The sequence below is a fragment of the Saccopteryx bilineata genome, chromosome 3 (genome assembly GCF_036850765.1).
Source record: "Saccopteryx bilineata isolate mSacBil1 chromosome 3, mSacBil1_pri_phased_curated, whole genome shotgun sequence".
In the NCBI taxonomy this organism is placed as follows: Eukaryota; Metazoa; Chordata; class Mammalia; order Chiroptera; family Emballonuridae; genus Saccopteryx; species Saccopteryx bilineata.
In genome coordinates, this window is record NC_089492.1 from 268,284,535 (window position 1) to 268,306,011 (window position 21,477).

Here is a 21,477-nt window from a genome sequence, read left to right on the forward strand (position 1 = left end):
CTGCAGGGAGAGAGCGACTGTCACAGGGAAGAGGGCCCTCCCCACCAGCCTGGGGAGAGCTGCCCCTCAGCTGTGCCCACTCAAGTCTGGGCCATTATCTGGGATCCCTGCCTCTGTGGTACCCTCACCCCGCAGCAGAGCAGGCCTCCTACCAGGGCCAGAGAAATGTATCCCCAGGCTGAAAAATCAGGATTCAGAGTCTCCCTCAGTGGGCCCAGAGGGCAGCAAAAGTCACAACCAGACCTCAGTGCTCCCAGCCCCCACCCCCATAGAACTGATCGACCAATCCCCATCCTCCAGAAGGTCCTTAAGCTGCAGAGCCAACCACAGGGACCCATGGATTCCACATAGAAGAGTCCCCCCCACCCCACCCACCGACAAACAGGAGTCCTGGGGCAACTTTATAAATGGCCACACAGCAGAGGCAACTGCTCATCCCTGATCCCTGCCCTTATGACCAAGGGCCCCTCTAGAGCAGACATCCTCATCAGAACACAGGGGGCGACCTGATCATCAGATACAGTCTTTCTGAAAGGCAGTTTGGCAGGACGACTTACAAAGACCCAAATGATTATTGGCCTTTGACTGAATAAATTGTACCTCTGGAAAGTTATAAGAAACAAGCATAGCCACGTGCAACACTTCATCCAGAAGAATGTGTCAGAACACTGCATAGGAGGGGGTTGAGAAGGCCTGAGGCTAGGGCATTTGGGGCTCTTTGGTAGAAAAGTATGTGACAGTCTGTCCAATGGCCCTCACCTCACAGGTCCCATGGCAGGCCTGTGCAGTGAGAGGCCTTTTCAACCAAGAAAGTGAAGGATGGGCCTTCAGAGCTATCTCAGTCTTCCAGAGAATCTGAGTCTTCCTGTGACCTTAGAGTAAGTCAAGACATGACTAATAGGGAACATGCTGTTCAAAGGTGATCCATTGTCTTGCTTCCTATCCAATTTCTCTTATTTACCTCTCACAGAAATAACTAAATACCTAACTGATAATATTGCTTAAATGAACCTGTTTATTTTGATAAGCAAGGCCAAAATGAAGTGTCTTCAACCTCTTTTCTTGGTCCTACAAGCCTGAGGAGCGCATACTGGAATTGCAGGCTGAGGGATTCAAGACAGGACCCTCAATAAGGTTATAATCTAATCTCAACACTTTAAGAAAGACCTTTTATATGAATTACTTCTAATGATCTTAAGAAGGCACACGAGGTATTATAACCCCGTATTACAGGTGAAGAAACTGAGGCTTGGAGAGAAGGGAAGAGAGCTGCTCAAGACCACAGGACTAGGGTACTGGAGTCAAGACTAGAAATCAGATTTGCGCAACTTGGTTCCTTAGGAAATTTGCTTTGCAAACCCCAGCCCTCAGCTGGGCAAATACCCACATGCCAATAACTCAATAGCTACATGCAAAAATCCTTGCCTCTCATTTCCAGCCTGGGGGTGGTCTGGGTCTGAGCCTGGGGCTGGGGATCAAGAGTATCTTCCCCTGGGTGGCCAAGGCAGCCCCTGCCCCTAAGAGCCCTCCTGCTCTCCCCACCTGCAGACACCAAGCTGCCCTTCCCTCTGCCCAGCCCTCACAGCCCACACAAGAAGCACTTCCTGCCTGGAGTTCTTCCTGAATGCTCCAGGCCCCGAGGACTTCTTTCTCAGAAAGACCTCAAACAGTAACAGTGAGGTGGCTGCCATCTACCAAATGCCCACCTTGTGCCAGGCACACTGACACTGAAAGGCAGGTACATTTCACAACTGAGGAAACTGAACATCAACGAGGTGCAATGACTTGGTCAAGGTCACACAGCAAGTAAGCAGAGAGCTGAGATACCCACTCCAAACAGCCTGACTCCAAAGTCGGGCTCATCGCTCCCTTAAGCTGTTCCAGCCCAGAAGTTAGTAATAATGCGAGTTTCATGACAGGATGAATAAGTAAAAGAATAATAACCTGAATTATTTTAAACACAACCTCACACAATTACCTAGCACTGCTGGCAGCTTACAAAGTTCTTCTGCACCCACCGGCATTCTCATCAAAGCCCCAGGAAGCAGGGAAGAATTTTTACCCTCATTTCACAGAGGAAGAAACTAGGGCACTAGGCAAGAAACACTTTGCTCCAGGCCACACAGATGGGGAAACAGGAGGGAGTGCTGTGCTTCAATGCTGGGCATTAGCTCTCTGAGCATCAGTTCTCCTCATCTGTAAAATGGGGTGAAACAGTCCTGGCCCAGGACTCTGCCCACTGTGCCCAGCTATTCCTCAGCCAGTTCTGGGGGAAGCTGGCCTCTCCTCTTCAATGCTAAGTTCAGGCTTTCCAAAGCCCAACCCTGGTCAGCAAGGTATGGGGAAGAGGGTGGCTTGCCTAGGGTCCATTAGATGCCACAGAGCATCTTCCCTGCCATTTATCAGGCCCCGGTCAAGCACACAGCACTGATCCTTGCAGTGGGGCAAGCAAGCTGTCATTTGGGGGTTTTGCTCTAAAAAGGGAATAAACTTGGACTGGATGAATGAAACACCTCCTACAGCTGCCTTTGAAAATAGCCTCCTGATGGGAGCTGGCCCTTCCACCCATCTGTCCATCAATACATCGATTCATTCTGATACATCCTCTGGACCAAACAAGGAACCAGTGCTGGGAACCTGAGGCAAACAGAAGAGTCCTGCCTTCCGGGACTCCCAAGCTACTGGAGGAAGCAAACAACTGAGCAAGTTTCCGACTACATGCCCCAAGGACCTCCACATGGTCAAGGCTGACAGGCCACCTTCCAGTCCTCCATGGCCGCCTGCACCTGGGCCCTTTGGGAAGCTCTGTGTGCCCTGACTCCTGGGTCTCTCATCTCAGTCTCCTTCTCAGCACCCACCCCCACCCTTCACTGGGCTGCTTAGGGGAGAGCAGAGCTTCTTCTCTCCCACTACCTGGGTGGTCCACCTACTCTAGGATGTTAAGTACCAGCTAACCCCCGGAGTCTCTGCCTGTAGCCCAGCTTTCCCCTGCCTGCCTGACACATCCGTCTGGCTGTCTCACGGGCTCTCAGACTCAGCGGGCCTGAGTGGGACCTTGGTCTTCCCCTAATAAGGGCACCTCCTCCAGCCACTCATTCCCACCTCCAAGCGGGCAGCCCCATCTGCTCTTGCCACAGACATACATTGATCCACAGCACCCCCCCATCTTCCCAGTTCATTTCCACCACCAGCCATACCCTCAGGATTCCTACTCCTTTTCACAGGTCCTAGATATAATCCCTCACCTGGCCAGTGGGACAGCCTGCTTTGTTTGGAGCCCAGCGCACCTGGGTTCAAATCTTGGCTCCAATTTACCAGCTGTGTGATCTTGGGCAAGTCACCTGCTTCTGCTCCCCTGCCCCCCCCCCCCCGTAAGGGATGAGCAGCTCAGAGCCAGGGACCTGACCCAGAATGGAAAGAAGGGATCAGGGAGGACTTCCCAAGGGAAGTGATGCCTGTTTGGGGTCTTAAAGGACGACAGAGAGGTACTTAGCCAGGCACAGAAGGGGTTGGGAACATTCCTGGCAGAAGCAGCAGCCTGAACAAAGACCCAGAGGTGAAAAGCAACACAGCATGTGAGGGGGGCTAAAGCATTCGAGTGTAGACTGGGAGAGAGGACATGAGACTGGAGTCATCAGCCAGGGCCAGACCCAGAAGGTCAATTCCTGAATCCTAGGCCTGCAGTCTGGACTTGAAGTAGTGGGTAATGGGATGGAATCTGTGGTTTAGAAAGACCCCTCTGACTGCTCAGTGTAGACAGGGCTGGAGGCCAGCAGTGGAAGCAGTGGGAGGATACCCATCAGGAGGTGACAGGAGGGGCCAAACCTGGGCCAAGCAGGGGAGTGACCAAGGAGGCCTGGCTTTCTGGTTGAGCTGGAGACCAAGGAAGTGTGTGCAGGTCGCCACCCATGGTGTGGCCTGGGAAGTCCTCTGGAGAGCGACACAGAAAACATGGCCACAGGAACATGCAGACAGACAGCACAACTCAGATACACATGACAGACACAGACCTGTAGCCCCAAATGTGGACAGAGGGGGACACAGCAACTCCCATGAGCAGGAACAGCCACCAGGACACGGAGTCACAGGTGGATGCTATTACAGGCCCTGGGTACAGACCCAGAAGGAGGCAGTGAGGGGCCCTCAGGGAAGCTGGGATGAACACAGTGGCTTAATCCCCCAAAGAACAAACCCCTCATTGAGAGATTTCAACCTGGAATCACAGGCTGCTTACCTAGAGTGTCCTTTCCCACTTGGTGAACTTCTACTCATCCTTCAAGACCCAGCTCAAGAGTTCCCTCTTCTACGGAGCTTTCCCTGAACCCCCAGTCAGTCACTTCCTCTGTGTTCCCAACAGCACCTTGTATATGAGAATAACAATAACAATAATAATAATAAAATGGCAGCTACCATTGACTTCAACATCTATTATGTGCCAGCCACTGTGCTATGTCATATGCATCATGTCACTGAATTTTCCCAATGATTCTGTGAAGTGTACATTTAACAGAAAACAGCAGCTCAGAGAAGTTGACCAACTTGCCCAAAGTCACACAGCTAGCAAGTGATGGAGTCGGGATGCCACCCAGCACTACAGGGCCAGTCACACCCCGGTGCGGTTATCTGCTTCCCCGCCAGACTGAGAGCTCCTCCCAGGTAGGGCTGGTGCTTATTCACCTCTGCCACTCCAGCATCTAGCCCGTGGTAGTCTCAGAAACATTTTGTAGAATGAAAAAAAGTATAATATTGACTGCTGTTTCTGGAGCACTCACAGTGGGCTGGGAACTGTGTCAGGGCATTTTATAGCCAGTATTTTTACTGTTGCAATAGACCCATTATAAGGAAACTGAGGTCCAGAGAGGTTAAGTAACTTGTCTGAGGTCACAGAGCCCAGCCTGGATTTGAAACCATGTCTGTCTATCGCCCTGTCCCAGGAGGGTAGCCTCTGAGGCCAGCCTAGCATGCTCCACAGGGGGAACTAGGGGAAGGACACTATGAAAGGAGTACAGCAGGTACCAGACCCTGCCACCCAGGGAGACTGAGGCCTAGACAAACAGTCACAAGAGGCAGGGTAGCCTTGAGTAGAAAGTAACAAGCCTGCCACCGCAGTGTAAGGGGTTGCAGTTAAGAAACTTATTCCCACCCCCATCCCCAAACCATCCCACAGACATTAAACATGAGAATTGCCCAGACCCCACGGCCACAAAGCACATGGGAGGGAGCAGGACCCAAAACTGTCCGGACACTATGATTACAAGGAGGCAAAAATAAAAACCCTGCGTCAGAAAAAGCAAGCGGCAGGGAACCACGCCCAGAGGGAGGCTGGGAGTGCTGGGGAGGCGGCTGGAGCGGATCTGATTTTTGTCTTTGTTTCTCTGATTTCCAGAGTCTTTGTAATATTGTTCAGTTGCTTTTATATTGAAAACAATAAATTTACTCTTTATAAAATGGAGAGAAGGAAGGGAGGAAGGGAGGGAGGGAGAGAGGAAGGAAGGAAGAAATGGAGGAAGGAGGGAAGGAGGGAAGGGAAGAAGGAGGAAAGGAAAGAAAAAGAGAAAGAAGAGAGAGAGAGAAAAAAAAGGAAGGGAGGGAGGGAGGGAGGGAGGGAGGAAAAGAGAGAAAGAGAAGGAAGGAAGGAGGGAGGGAGGAAGGAAGGAAGGAAGAAATGGACGAGGGAGGGAGGAAGGAAGGAAGGAAGAAATGGACGAGGGAGGGAGGGAGGGAGGGAGGGAGGGAGGAAGGAAGGAAGGAAGGAAGGAAGGAAGGAAGGAAGGAAGGAAGGAAGGAAGGAAGGAAGGAAGGAAGAAAAGCAGCAGGTTGGGGACGGGGCAGGAGAGGAACAGATGGAGGGTGCAGACAGAGCAGGGGAAGGTAAGCTCAGCTAAGGTGGGCAACTCAACTGACAGTTACCGTGTTTCCCTACATATAAGATGCACACTTTTTTGAAAAATTTGGGGTCTAAAAACTGAGTGTGTCTTATACAGTGGTTGCAGATTTTTTTTTACTTGCATTTCCCGCTTTTTCGCGCTTGTTTTTGCGCTCATTATTAAAGACAGTGATTCGTCATCAGACACAGATGAGGACAAGCTAATGGATGGGAGTTTTGACTGTGATGAGGAATTGTATGAGTTTTATAATGAATAAAACTTGAATTCAATAACTTTATGTAATACTTTTTTTTTTCTTTCAAATTTCAGGCCCCAAAACTAAGGTGCGTCTTATACATGGGGAAATACGGTATATGACCAGGCCCTGCACAGCCCCATCCTCCAGGCCCCTATGACCTGGGGAGGTGGTAACAAATGTCAGGAAGGGCAGCGCCACAGAGGTGACATTCAATCTGTACTTTGAAGCTGGTAGGACTCCACCAGGTGGGGAGAGAAGAGGGCTGTCCACTCTCCCCTGCCTTGGTCGGGGCCCCTTCAGCGGCTGCACGAGTCTCCTCACAGGTTTCCCCACCTCTGCCACACCCCTCATTCCCTTCTTCTCAGCAGTCACTGTGATATTTCTAAAGAACAAAATATAAATCATATCATAACACTCTCCTCAGCACCTTCCATGGCTCCCTACTTCCTTCCAGACAGGGCCTGGGTTCCTTAGCAGTTACCTATTGAGCCCCTGCTGACCTCTGTGGCCTCCCTGGTTACTCCACCTGGTACTCTGCCCGCCAGCCAGCGCTCCCTCCTCGCTTCCCTCCTCCCTTCCTCACCTCCTCAGGCTGCTCCTCCCCCGAGCCCTGTGCCCTCACCGTTTCACTGTTAACTACAACTTACTCCCTGGGCCAAGCTTACAGGCTATTTCCTCAAGAAAGCCTTCTGGGACTGATTAGGCAGTAGTGCAATGGATAGAAAGTCAGCCTGCCTGGGATGCACAGGACCCACGTTTGAAACCCCGAGGTCACCAGCTAAAGCCTGGGAGCATAGACACGACCCCATGGTTGCTGGCTTGAGCCCAAGGGTCGCTAGCTTGAACCCAAGGTCACTGGCTTGAGCAAGGGGTCACTGGCTCAGCTGGAGCCCCCTGGTCAAGGCACATATGAGAAAGCAATCAATGAACAACTAAGGTGTCACAATGAGGAATTGATGCTTCTCATCTCTCTCCCTTCCTGTCTCTCTGTGCCTATCTGTCCCTCTCTCTGTCTCTCTCTCTGTCTTGGTAAAAAAAAATAAAATTGGCCCTGGCCGGTTGGCTCAGCGGTAGAGCGTCGGCCTAGCGTGTGGAGGACCTGGGTTTGATTCCCGGCCAGGGCACATAGGAGAAGCGCCCATTTGCTTCTCCACCCCTCCGCCGCGCCTTCCTCTCTGTCTCTCTCTTCCCCTCCCGCAGCCAAGGCTCCATTGGAGCAAAGATGGCCCGGGCGCTGGGGATGGCTCTGTGGCCTCTGCCCCAGGCGCTAGAGTGGCTCTGGTCGCAACATGGCGACGCCCAGGATGGGCAGAGCATCGCCCCCTGGTGGGCAGAGCATCGCCCCCTGGTGGGCGTGCCGGGTGGATCCCGGTCGGGCGCATGCGGGAGTCTGTCTGACTGTCTCTCCCTGTTTCCAGCTTCAGAAAAATGCAAAAAAATAAATAAATAAAATAAAATAAAATAAAATTTTAAAAAATAGAAAGAAAGAAAAAAGAAAGCCTTCTGGGACCCTCTCCCTCCACCCTCCGGGCTATGTTGGGTGCCTCTCCTCTCTGCTCCCTTTGGCCCTGCACTTCCAGCATCAGACACCTATCACTCTGTCTTCTGCCTTCTCTCCCATCTATCTCTGCTGCTGGGGCAGAATCATGGCTGAGTCATTTACCTTTTAAGCCACACACAGTACCTGATAAATATTTGAATGAATGAACTGTCCAGGTGGAAGGAACTGAAAGTATCACGGTCTGGGTAGAGGCAAGTCCCTTCTCCCTCCTCTGGGTCCCCTCCACTCACCTTGGCATGACTTTGTCCCCTGTGTTATACAGTTTCCTATTTCCTGTATCTAAGTCCTATCTTCCTAATTGATCTGAGAAGGGGTTGTATGCTATAAAGACTAGCAGCCCAAAAAAGGATGCTAACAACTAAAACCACAGAAAATGGTTCTGCTTCTCTAGCAGTGAAAATTGAGTTTCGCTTGTTAAAATAGCAAAAAGAAATAAGATAATGATAATATTCACTGCTGGTGAGCCTATGGTGAAATTGGCACTCCCATTATTGCTGGGAGTGTAAACTGGAACAATCATTTTTTAAGGCAATCTGTCAATAATGCCTCTTAAGCTCTAAAAATTTTCAGACATCTTGGCCTAGTGATCCTATCCTTAGTCATCTGTCCCTAGAAAACACCCCCCAAATTGACAAAATTAGAGGCACAAAGCTGTTTGCTTTGGTGGTTTTTTACGATAGCAAAAACCTGGAATATCCAAAATTTTAAACACGAGGGGGATGACTCTGTAAATCATGTTAAACAATGACATAGTCTAAAGTCGTTAAAAATAGGCAATGTTTTACTGGCATTGTAATGAGTTATTTAACACTTATATCAACCTTAAAAGGAACTGAGGCACAGAAAGATTAGGTAACTTGCCCAAAGTCAGGCAGCCTATGTCTGATTAAACCTAGAAAGTTGGCCCCAGAGCCCACGCTTTCTACCCTGACACCGGATCAGTTAGAAAGGAAGATTAAAACCACCCTGCATTCAGTTAGAAAATACTTGTGATGCAACATTACTCACGGGTGGGGGGAAGGGAGTTTTTAAAAGTTATATATCAGAGTGGTGACAACTATAAAAAAACTGGGTGCTGAGAGAAAAGAGGGGAAGGAAACACAAAAATGCTAATAGTAGTGGTGTTTCGGCTTCTCTGATTTTTTTATAGGGTGGTTACAAGACTTATTTAAGGAATATTTTTAATATAACTAAAGGTTCGGCAAGCTTTAGCCAGGCAAAGACAACCCAAGCCATTAACAGTCCCACAAGGATTCTGGCCTCATGCCCTGCAGACTGACCCAGGAGAGAGGGGCTCAGAGAGGCCAAGGACTCACTCGAAGTCCCACAGTGAGCTTCACACCCACCTCAGACCCCAGCCAGGGACACACCCTCCTACCTGGGGGCTTCCGGGAGGGGAACCAGGCCAAACAAAGGAAAGCCTGCCCAGGCCACTCACTCTCCTGCTTAAATCCCTCTTGTGTTCCCATCACTTTGAAGTACAGTTCAGACTCCCCAGCATGGCACCTAACAACCTTTGCCAAGGAGGCCCTGCTGGCTACAAGCATCCCAACAGGAGCCTCCCTCTGTCCAGCCTCCCTATCTGTAGGTTCCTCCAAAACTAGTTGCTCTCTTACACCACTGTGCCTTTGCACAGGCTGTGCCCTTCCATCTGAGGGTCATCACCCAGCTGAAACTCTGTCAGGTTCCTTTCAACGTTAAACATCAGCTCAGTGTCACTGCCATGGGAAAACCTTCCTGACCGCCCCCTTCGGGGCCGTGTCTGCAGCTGTGTCTGTAGCCTTTCCTGAGCTCCCACGGCTGCGTGGGCTCTCCCCACCAGAGCACCGATCTCACCGTCCTAGAACTGCCTGGTTACTCGTCTGCCCAGTTCCCACAGCTCCCCAAGGGCTTGGGTCTGGTTCTTGGCTACAGCCCCATGCCCTGACTAGACCCCAAAGCTCACCCAGCATTCCCTTAAAAGTCACTTTCTGATCTCTTCAACAGGAATTGGGCCACCGTGTTACACACACCCACTGCCCCTTGCATTCTCCCCACGCCATCTTTGTATCATACCTCTAAATACTCTCTCCAGTCCTGACCCACAAGGAGGGAGCCACTGCTGTAGGCCCCGAGTCAAGTGCTGGCCACCTAGTAGGTGCTCAAGTGCCTGGTTCACTGAGGTCAATGGGGGAGGGGGCCTGTCCATGCTGAACTGGAAGACTCAGAAGTCTGCCAGGAGATGGAGAGGAGGGGAGAGCCTTCTGAGCAGAGGGGCGGCATGTGCAAAGTCAAGGACAACTGCTAGCTTGCTAGGATGCAAAGGTTCTCAAACATGCTCCCTGCCCCAGAGAGGGAATGGCTGGGCTAGGGGTTGGGATATTCCTGGGAAGATGAGCCCATCTGAACAAAGCTTTCATAAAGGTGGGACTTACTTATGGGGAGAAGGAGAGGTACCAAGAGATGCCAGGGAAGGGCAGGCCAGGTGGCCAGAACTGCATGTGTAAAGGCCCAGGGGCAGGAAAGAACACAGCATCACGTTTGGTCTGCTATGGGTCCGGTGCAGAAATTCACAGGGGAAGGCAGGAAAGGTGACAGGGAACGTTCATAAAAGACCAGAGTTCCAGGCTAAGGCGCTCAAAAGAAAGGCTGGGGGGACTGAGGGCATGCACGAGAGGTCCTTGAGCAGGGGAAGGCCATGGTGAAGGTTTTCAATGGAAAGGTCATTATGGGGCAAGAAGGATGGCCTGGAAGGCATGAGCAGGAGATGGTCCAGGAGAGAAGCTGAGGTTTCCCATCTTCCCAGCGACTCAAGACCCCCCGCCATGTGCTCAAACGTTTCCTCTCATGAGCCCTCTGCCCTCCATGTGCCTCACTCCATGCAGCCCAGAGCCCTGAGCCCCAGCTGCTGCACCCCACCACACCCCCATGACCCAGGCCAGCCTCAGCTCGCTCCTAGGAACTTCCTGTGAGGAACAGGCTCCCAAGGGTCCTGGATCCAATTAGGCTGGGTTTCCACAGCCCTGAGGGGTTGGGAGGACTGTTCCCATTGTGGTGATGGGGCTGCTGTCTGAGCCCTGGTCAGTGGGAGCTGGGGTGCGGCCCCCTCCCTGTGCCCCGTCCCATTTCCCTGCAGGCCACCCAGAGCCACTCACGGCAGTGACCCTCACGCTCTCTGGGGGCCCCAGTGCCCTCACTTTGGAAATGGGCCACGCTACTCCTCTCAGGGCTGAGTGCATGTTCTGCGGCCTTTGAACACATGCCCTTCCCTACTTCCACTGCCCCTGGGGATCCCCAGCTCCCATCCCCAGAGGGAACTTCTTTTGCCACCATAAAATGACAATAACAGCAACAGCTACTGAGCACTTCTCCAGGTCAGGAGCTATTAGATGCTTTACAAGCACTTTTCACTCAGCCTACTAATGACCCTGTGAGGTAGATGCTATGAACATTTCGAAATACAATACACGTTCAGAAGGATGCTTAGAACATAAATGAACAGTTTCGTGACTTATTATACAGCACACGTCGTCCAGGGCACCCAAGAAGCCCCACTCATGTCCTTTCTCAACTGCAGTCCCCTCGCACCCCCCAGAGTTCACACCCTCCTGGCTTCCCTGGTCATCTCTTCCTTGTCTGAGGGCAGGAACAAGGCTGGGAGGAGTATGTGACCCGCCCAAGGTCATGCAGCTGGTGAGGGCCGAGGGAGCTGGAACCCTCTGCCATTGGCTGGCTATGTGACCTTCAGCAGGTCCATTTCCTTTCTAGGCGTTTGTTCCTTCCTCTGTGAAACAGACTGAACTAAACCAGAGCCAGGGTTCCTGGACCCTCTGAGGGGCAATGTGGCCACTGACGGGTCAAGAGTACAGATTCTGGGACAAGACAGTGTGGGTCGAAGCCCCAGAGACTGTTACCAAACTGGGGAGATAATGGTATCTCGTGTTGTTGTGAAGCTTAAACGAGTTACAGCATAGAAAGCCTTTAGACGAGTGCCTGGTACACAGTAAGGACTCCATATTAGCTATTGCTCTTGTTTTGCTATTTATTATTCCAAAGACCAACATGGAAATCTGACCGAGCACTGCTGTTACCCTCACTGGGGGGTGGGGAGTGCAGCAACTCTGGAGCCTCTCAGGACCCACAGGGGACAGCCAAGTCTGGAATTCACTCAAAGCAGGACAGCCAGCTGCTGAAGGCCAGCTGTGGCATGGCCCCCAGGAACTTTCTAGAGAGGTCCCAGGGCTGTAGGCAGGGAACCCCTGGCAGATGGTCAGAGGCTGTTCTCAAGCTCTATCTCAAGATCCCCTGGGGCAGGCAGTGTGTGGGGCCCGTCAGAAGGGGCTCAGGCCTGGGTGGAGGCTGGCAGACGGAGGGGGCCCTGAGCAGCAGGGCCAGGCAGCAAAGGGAGGGTTGGTCTGGTTCGAGACCAGGTTGGGGAGTGCCTGGGTGGACACATGGGCAGGGGTAAAGAGGCCAGAGCAGACTTACTACAGGCCCTGCCAGGCGAGGCCCTGCCCACCCCCTGGTCTCTTACACTCTCTCCCAGGTATTGTCTAGGAGCTACCACCTTCTCCATGTTCCTCGATTTCCCACCTCAGGGCCTTTGCTCACGCTGCTCCCTCTGCCTGTATGCCCTCACCTGGAAAACTTCTGGTGGCTCAGGCATCACTTCCTCCCAGAAGCACCTCTCTCCTACAGACACCATGACCGTCACTCATTATAGTAAGTCTAAAAGTATGAAGCTCTAGGAAAGCCCTCACCAGAAAACTGTAGTTCCTTCTCAGCAGTTACCAAAATCTATCATCACATCATCATTTGTGTGCTCTTTCCTATAATGTCTGTCTCCCCCACCAGGACAGGAACTATGTCATTTTTCCTCACCTCTGTCCCTAGCACCTAGCACGTGGCCTGGCGTATGGTAATTACTCAAGAAATACTGCTGGGTGGATGAAGGCGGGAGATGGAAACGAGCTGCCCGCCCCACCACGGCGAGCAGGTCCGGGCGGGGCGGGGTGCACACACGTGAGTGCATGAGGGATCTTGTGCACAGCCCAGAATGCGAGGCCACATCCCCCGGTGTAAATGAATGTGCATGTAAGATACTCTGACACGTAAAACCACATGTATACAAGTCTGCCTGCGTGCAGATAAGCGTGGCATGAGGAGGGGCAGGCATGCAGCTGTTTGTCGTTTCCTGGGAGGCTGCACACAGGTGTTCGCACGTGTGTATAGCCCTGCAGGTGGCAGGACGGTGTGCATGCGCTCCCTGTGATGTGTGCATCGGGTGTGGGCGCACACTCCAGTAGACATGCCTCCTGCGCCCCGAGTCAGGGCACCGCGGGCAGTGTTTCTGAAAGAGTGGGGGAGCACCCCAAATTGGCAGAGGGGGTGGGGTCAAAAGTGGTAGTGAATGGCTGATAATGTGAATACGTAAGAATGTATGTTTTTCAGTGTATGGGGGGGCTTTTCCCACCCCAGCCAAGTTTCTCCCACTGAACCCCAGAACCCGATATGGCTAGACTGTGCCCCTCAGGAGCATGAAACCTTTGCCCAAAGCTCAAAGAAAGACCTCGATGTGGGGACCTTGCCCCAAAGAAATCCTGTGGCCACACAGTTGAGGCACGGACAAGGCAGGACACTTTGGGCCCCATAGCCAAATCCCTGGGTCTTCCCCCGACTCTTATCCACCAAAGACACCACTCAGTCCCTTCCCTAAACCCTGCCCAGCCTCTAAAGCCACTCAAGCCCTTGCTCCCAGGAAGCCATCCCCACAGCCCCCAACTCACTTCCTCAGTCCCACCCAAGTGCCAGGCAAGGCGCTGGGCCCTGTGCGAACTTGTGCATCAGGAACGGTGCCCTCATCGTGGAGGTGGGAAGCCTGGTGCTGCAGAGGGAGCTTCCCCAAGGAGGCCCTTCCCTGCCTTTGAGCCCCAGACTCAGACTGTGGCAACCTGTTGGCACCTGGGGAGGGAAAGCCCCCCAGGCAAAGCATCTTGAAATGTGAGTGTCCTCGGACAAGGCCCACTCCTCCCTGTTCCCTCTTTAGTCTCCACAACAGACAAAATGAGGCTCAAGAGGATAAGCTACGAGGTCTACCTCTCTCTGATTAGTGCGTAACTTTAGATCTCAGATGGTTCTCCAAGAATGGGGGACAGAAACATCATTGATGCAGACTTTCTTGGGGCTACATGGGTAGGTAACTGTCTCCTTTCCCTAAGTGCACCAAGCCAGCCTATACCCTGGAACAAGTGTCTAGCACGGTGCTACAGAGATAGGAGGAGCTCCGGCTGCATTCTTTGTACACATCATCCGTCCATCCATCCATCCATCCATCCGACACCACGCACCAAAGCTGTCTGCCTTCAAGAAGCTCACAACCCAGTGGGGAGCAAGAGGCAACTGAAGTCACAAAACCACAAGGACAAAAAAAAACAAAAAACACTGGAAACCATAACACTCACATCACTCCACACTTTAAAAGAAAATCCTTCCAGCAATGACAGCTGTCTGACAGAGGGGGGGATGGGGGCCTGTGAGGAAGGAGCCCCCACCACTCTAACAGCAGTCAGAGGCCCTTTTGTCAAGAATGTGGGGAGGGGATTCCAGCTCTGTGCCGGGGTCAGTGAAGCTGTGGGATTCTAAGGAGGAGCCCTAGAGAACTGGGTTCAAATCCCACAATGCCCCTGACAAGCTCTATGGACTCTGGCAAGCTATCTAATCTCTCTATGTCTCGATTTCTTCTGTAAAATGAGGGTAATAACAATAAGAATTAACTCCATTAACATTTATAAAGCCTTTTATAACATGGCCTGACACGCTGTGAGGGTAAGGCAGTGAGAGTCCCCTTTGTAAAACTCTAAATCCCGGATCAGATCATGCGAACACTCCAAGAGTCAAAGTTTCTGAGGCAGAAAGCTTCTTGATGCCATGATTCTGAGATTGGAAGAGACTAGGATTCTTAGATCCCATGATTTAATCATCTCATTATTTCCTAACAACAGCCCGGAGCCTCCCAAGGGAGGCGAGGACAGAGCTCGGTGTCACTTCATCTCCCGGGTGCTGCCAGGGCAGCCACCACACCTGGACTCCCCAGCGTTTCCTCGCCGCCACGAAAGCCCCAGCCACACTGCTCAGACCACCTGCCCCCTCGCCTGCATGGGTTTTAAGTGTGTTCCAACGGTGCAGACAGACAAGAAGTGCTAAAAACAAATAAATGAGTACGTTTCAGAGACTGTTAACAGCCGCAAGAAAAAATAGAAAGGGGCTGACATGACCAACAGTGACAATGAGAAGCTATTATACAGCAGGTGGTCAGGGAAGCCCCTCTGAGGAGGTGACATCTGAGTAGAAACCTGTGGTACAAGAAGGTGCCAGCCATGTAAACATTTAGGTGGGGGATGTGCAAAGGCCCTGCCAACAGGCTTTGGAAAGTTGAGGTACAGAATGAAGCCAGTGTGTCTAAAGGTGATGAGATGGGGGGGCTGGCGAGGGGTGGGGGGCAGGGAGCTGAGGTTGAGGGCTGGGCAGGCCCAGACCTGAAGGGCCTTACAGGCCCACAGTCCCTTAAAGGACTTTGGATTTTTGTTCTTCTGAATGCCTAGGAAACATTAGAAAAGTTTCAGCAGTGAAATGACAAGGCAGAGCAGGGCTTTCAGCATCCCCAGGTCATTTGGCTCCTTCTGAAAATACTATAATAGTTTTCAAAAATCAAGGTAGAGCCTAGGCCAGTAATCAACAATCCTTATAATTCAGATGGTGTACACTGACTTCCTACCACATGCCTGGCCAGGGCTGAGATAACATTGCAGACACTCTTGTTCTCTCTCTCAACAACCCATGAAAGTTTCACAGAGAATGCCCCATTTTAAAGATCAAAAAACCAACTCTCAGAGAGGGGAAGAATGTGCCCCAAGTCACACAAGCCATGCACCACACTGTGCAAGCTGTAAAGTTCAATACACTAAGTGGGACTTTGTCCCAGCACCCAGGCCCACCATTTTGATGGTCTGGAGACCTCCTTCGGTATTTTCAAGCCTCCCGTTCTCCAAGAGACCTTTCCTGGGGACTCACATGGACACCCATGAATACTGCCCTGGCTAGTGCTATATACACCTGCAGTCTCACACCCTTTTCCCTGTTGGCTTTGGAGTAGAGGACTGCACTTGTATCTCACACGGTTGTCCAACCTGGGTTAGGTGTGCCAGGGACTGTATGGACAGATAGGTGAATGGATGGATGGACAAACGGATGGACAGACGGATGGATGGACAATGGGTGGACTAATGAAATGACTAACCAATAAACTAAGGAATAAATGAAAGAATAAAGAGTAAAATGAAAGAATAAAGGATCTAGTAGACCAATAAATAAATAAACTAATGGATGGGAGATGAACGAGTGAAGGAAGAAACTCTTACTTTACAGAGAAGCAATGCAGAGAAGTGCCCACCCAGGGAAGAGCTGGAGCCAGACTAGCTACGGACCCCGTTCACACCTCACCCCGACACCAGCTTCCTCTCCACCTGAGGCCATTTGTCTCCATTCCCCAAGAACTCAGCCTGTTCCTCAGCCCAAGACAGACTCATGTCTCTAAATGTTGGCCGTTATAGTGCCCACCAGCAATCACAGCTCTCCAGAGCCCAGTGGGGCCTGGCGGTGGGTAGAGTGGTTCACTCTCCCTCTGAGTGTCTCACAGAGGAAGGGAAACTGGAGATCAGTGCTCTGGTCCTAGATGGGCCCCAAATTGCTGGGTGACTTCAACCCAGTGGCTTCTAGTCTCTGAGCCCAGATGACTTCTCAGGGCCTTTTCAGCTCTTAACAGTCTGTAAGGGGTGGGCCTCTAGATTTGTACATAGTCGCTGGGTTAGCAGAAGTTGAGAGATCAAAAACTAGAAGATGAGAAAGAGTGCTGTCCATGAGCACCAAAATCCACACAGGACAAGGGTCCCAGACAAGGAGCCTGGAAGCTTTGGTTTAAGCCTCCTTCTGCCACTACCCAAACTCTCCAAGCCTCAGTTTCCTAAATTTTAAGATGGCGTTAAGTATTCCCACCTTGACAATTTCACCCCAACAGAGTTCCTGTGAGAACCTTATATAACAACAGTGCACTACACTATACAAACTATAAAGTTCCATTCTCTCATGAAAGATTATTATGGTGGGGAGGGCGGTAAATGGAGACATGCTGACCCATTCTGGTCTGGTTCTTTGACCCTCTCAAGGGTCAGGGCCAGAGAACAGCGGGGAGAGCCCAGAAGTGAAAGCCCGAACATCTGGGTTCCTGATTCAGCTCTCCTAACTGGCAATGTGACTCTGGGCAAGTCACTTCCCTCTCTGGACTTCAGTTTCTTTATCAGAAAAAAATGCCTGGCTTGGTACCTCTGGTCCAGCCATGCCAAAGTTCTACCTTCAACCCTTGACTCTGCCCTCAGGAAGCTCACACTGCCCCGTGGAGCCAGGATATAGACCAGGAATACAACTAGGGATGTCTCCTCCAGGAGATGCTGATGCAGGGGCCAGAAGGGCTCAGGGTCCTCCCAAGACAGATACATTCCCCGCAGAGGAAAGACCAGACCCAGTGAGGCCTGGTGTTTAGATAGCACCAGCCACACCAGACCTGGCCTTCAGATCCCCTCTGCAGCTTGTGAAGCCAGCAGGCCCTCACCTGTCCAGTGAGATACTTCAGGCATTTCACTGCCTCCAAGAGAGGAGCCTCCTGGCTGCTGGGGTGGCAGAAAGGGCTAGGAGCCACCAAAGGGGAGAGGCTCAGACAACTCCCACTAGCAAACCAGCGGAGGCCCCACCACCACCAAACAACCCCTCAGACAGGACCCACTGGGGCTGCAGTTTGCACCCAGCCAAGAGCCCACCCCTGGGGCGTTCACCACCAGATGCCACCTCCTGCAGCCAGGGGACTGACCAGGTTAGGGAAGGGGCTCTCCAACTGCCAACCTAGCACCCTGTCAGAGGGCAGGATTCAGGACTACAAGGGAGGCCCCTGGCCACCCATGAAGGAGACAGGCCCACTCCCCACACACGCTGCTGGAGGGCAGGGTGCCGAAGAGCAGGTTTATTTCCTCATGCCAGGAGTCTCCCTCGGAAACCCTGGGCCCACTCCGAGCCCCTACCGCCAACCCTCTCTAAATCTGAGAATATACTTCCTTGCGACACAATTTGTATAGAGCTTCTTCCAAAAGACGTTTCCTGGTCCCCACAAACCCTATCCCCAACCCCGCACATGTCTCCCGCAGCTCTGAGGAAACCGGCAGTTAACTTTTCCCAAAATTCCTGCAAAGACGACAGGCTGGGGGGAGAAATGGACCCCGAGATCCTTTCGCGGCATTCACCGCCTTCCAAAAAAAGAGAGAGAGAGAGAAAGAGCTTTAAAAAAAGAAAAGAAAACTTTCGGAGTTAACTTTAAATTCCCAGCCCTACCCCCCAAATCGCCCAGCGGCTTCCTTTTTTTTTTTCTTTAAAGTGCAGTTGCATTGTGTCTCACCTCCCGAAAGGCTCGCGGCTCTCGCCAAAGAAAAGGGAAAAAAGCCAACCCTTCGGGTGCCCCCTCTGCTTCCAGCCGCCTCTCCCACATTCTCAGACAGTTTTATTAAAATTTTCAGACAAAAGAAAAACAAAAATGGCAGCCTGGCTTATTTTTAAAACAGGACAGGGACGCCATATTCTGCAGATCTGCAAAAAAAGGGAGAAATCCGGCACTGGCCGCTCCACCCGGCCGGCTGCAAAGTGCGCGAACCGCGCCGTTTGCAATCGTTTATTTGCATTAAGTCCCATGAATCATTGTTTACCGGAGAATTGCAGCAGGTTTGAATAGCCCGGCTTAAGAAAACACACACTCTCTCTCTCTCACGCTCGCACACACACACTCTCGGAGCAGACCCAGACACACCACCGGAGACACTTCCTACCCCGCGCGCCGCCGCTGCTCCGGGCCCGGCCGCAGGCGCAGGCGGCCCCGGGCCCTCGGAGCGCCCGGCCCGCGCTGACAGCGCCCGCGCCCTGGTCCGCACCCCCGCCCGCAACTCCGCGCAACTTTCCCGCGGGCGGGCGCTCGGGCGGGCACCCGCCGCCACCGAGCCCGCTCCCCCCGCGCCCGGGGCCCGCACGGACCTGGCTGTGCTGGCAGCGGCTTCGGGACGCGGCCGCAGCCCCGCGCCCGGCGGCCCGAGCAGGGCCGGGCTGGGGCTCCGGCTCCGGGCTCCGGCTAGGTGCGGAGCCGCGCGCAAACCTTCCGGGTCGCCTGCTGTTCACTTCTGGGTTCTGCAAGCGCCGAGGCGGCGGCGGCGGCGGCGGCGGCGGGAGGCTGGGTCTGCAGCGCCGCGCGGCCCCCCGTGCGCTCGGCGAGCCCCCACGCCAGGCGCCCGGCTCCGGGGGGGGGGCCGCGTCGGGCCCCCGCCTCTCCGGCTGCGCAGCCCGTCCGGCCCCGGGGGCTCCCGCGAGTGGGCAGCGCCGGGCGCGGGCGACGGCGCGCGAAGGGAGGGGGCCGGGCAGGGGGCGGGGGCGGGCCGCGCGCTGGGGGCCCCGCTCGGGCCCCGGGGCCTCGTCTGGCGCTCGCTGCCGCCGCCTCGCAAAGTTGCGAGGCGCCCACCGTCCGCACCGCGCCGCGCCGGAGGCAGAGCCACAAAGGAACTCCTCGCCCCCCTCCGCCCGCCCGAGCCGCGCGGGGAGGGCACCGGCGCCCGGCCCTAGGCCAGCCCCTTCCCCAGCGCGGGGGCTCCCGGGGCCCCGGCAGCCGCGGCCATTGTCCCGCCCTGCCTGGGCCGTCGCCTCGCCGCCCCTTCTCCGGTGATGGCGGGCTGGGGACCTGGGCCTGGCGGGCCATGGCCCTGATCAGGACGACCCCTCACGGGGGCAGGCTGCCCCTGGGGGTCTCCTTCGCAGAGGCAGGCAGGAGGTGACCCCCAGAACGGGCCCCCACACCTGAGAACCAACGATCGTGCTCAAATCCAGGCTGAGATTTTTTTTTAGATGATGACATGGGAATGGGGGTCAGAAGTTTGGACAGGCCAGGCCACCCCTCCCTCTGTAGGCTCCGGCCCTCCCTGGCTCTAGGCCCAAGCCCCCAAAGGGCGGGGCCGTCCGAGGCTGTCAGCGGCTCTTCTTGCAGCATCTATCAGAGGTGGCACCCGCTGTCCCCAGCTCCAGACCTCAGAGCCATCTGTGTGTGACTCCTCCTCCCGCCTCACCCTCCCCAGCCAATCAGTCACCAAGTCCTCCGCATTCGGCCTCCCGGGCTGTGTCAGCTTCCAAACTTTACTTCTACCTAAGGTGGGCCAATCCCCCGGTCCTTTCCCCAGCTCAGACTTTTGAGACTCTCTGCCACCCAGCCTCTAGGCCAGGATGAATCAAGGCTGGCCTTGCCTTCTGGGCGCATCCAGTACCTGGGGGAAGGACACACACATTATCACTGCCACCTTTGCCATCTTCCAAGAAGCATTTCCCAATTTGTTAATAGTGCCGAGGACCTTCTATCAGTTGCTTTGTCTGTTGACTGGAAACAGCTATGAACAAGTTGGACAAAGTGCCTGCCCTCATGGCACTTACAGTCTAACACAGATGTCAAGTCTGTGCGCTACTGGATGACAAGGACACACATAAGCCATTTGCTTTCAAGCCCAAGTCCCAAGCACAGTACCTGGCACAGAGCAGAGCACAGTACATATATGTGGCATCAATTAGTTGGAATTACAAAGCATGGAAAGAACACAGATGACCACTCTTTTTTGGGAAGGAGATGGAAGTCTTCAGAAAATAGATCTGGGGTGAGCTGGGTGGGGGGGAAAGGAAGGGCCAGCCAGTTTCCAGAAAAATGGGGGGTGATAAGTAGCCGCTCATTGTTGGAAAGTCCAGTGACAAATCCCTCATGCAGAAGAATTCTAAATAATTGTTTATATCAGGGGTCCCCAAACTACAGCCCCGTGGGCCACATGTGGCCCCCTGAGGCCATTTATCAGGCCCCCGCCGCACTTCCGGAAGGGGCACTTCTTTCATTGGTGGTCAGTGAAAGGAGCACATTGATCATCTCATTAGCCAAAAGCAGGCCCATAGTTCCCATTGAAATACTGGTCAGTTTGTTGATTTAAATTTACTTGTTCTTTATTTTAAATATTGTATTTGTTCCAATTTTGTTTTTTTACTTTAAAATAAGATATGTGCAGTGTGCATAGGGATTTGTTCATAGTTTGTTTGTTTTTTATTGTCCAGCCCTCCAACGGTCTGAGGGACAGTGAACTGGCCCCCTGTGTAAAAAGTTTGGGGACCCCTGAACTATACCCTCAGTCTTGTCATGAGGAAAACTCCAAACAAACTCAAATAGTGGAGTATCCTAAAAATGTCTAACTAGTATTCCTCAAAACTGTCAAGGTCATCAAAAACAAGGGAAGTCTGAGAACCTGTCACAGCCCAGAGAAGACTAAAGAGACACAACAAATAAATGACATGTGGTATACTAGATAGGATCCTGAAACAGAAAGAAAAAGACATTAGGTAAAAACTAAGGAAACCTTAATAAACTATGGGATTCAGTTAATAATGTATTAATAAAAGTATCCAATAAATAATTATAGAATATTATAACAAATATACTAACAAAAATGTTACTAATAGGAAAAATTGGGAGGGCGGATATGTGGGAACTCTGTAATATCTCAATTTTGTTTTGTAAATTTAAAACTGTTCTAAAAGATAAAATTCAATAAGAAAAAATCCTTTAAAAATGTACCAACACATGTCATTGCTAATGTCATTGTTATTCAAAGAAATAATGCTTGACATGGCACCTAACATTGTATAAAGGG

The 21,477-nt window shown here is 52.6% G+C and overlaps 1 protein-coding gene across 2 annotated transcripts in view; it reads right to left on the bottom strand.

Moving 5' to 3' along the window:
* Window positions 1-19,100, bottom strand: part of ZNF362 (zinc finger protein 362) — a 38,160-nt gene extending 19,060 nt beyond the window's left edge. Inside the window, exons 1-2 of one of the 2 annotated variants that reach the window (XM_066269733.1) lie at window positions 18,791-19,100; window positions 4,235-4,360 (exon numbers count right to left, since the gene is read on the bottom strand). In XM_066269733.1, the coding sequence (XP_066125830.1) occupies window positions 4,235-4,272 (38 nt within the window). In that variant the 5' untranslated portion in view covers window positions 4,273-4,360; window positions 18,791-19,100. The remainder of the gene's footprint in view (window positions 1-4,234; window positions 4,361-18,790) is intronic. The other variant, XM_066269734.1, reaches the window with a different exon arrangement.
* Between the last annotated feature and the right edge of the window lie 2,377 nt (window positions 19,101-21,477).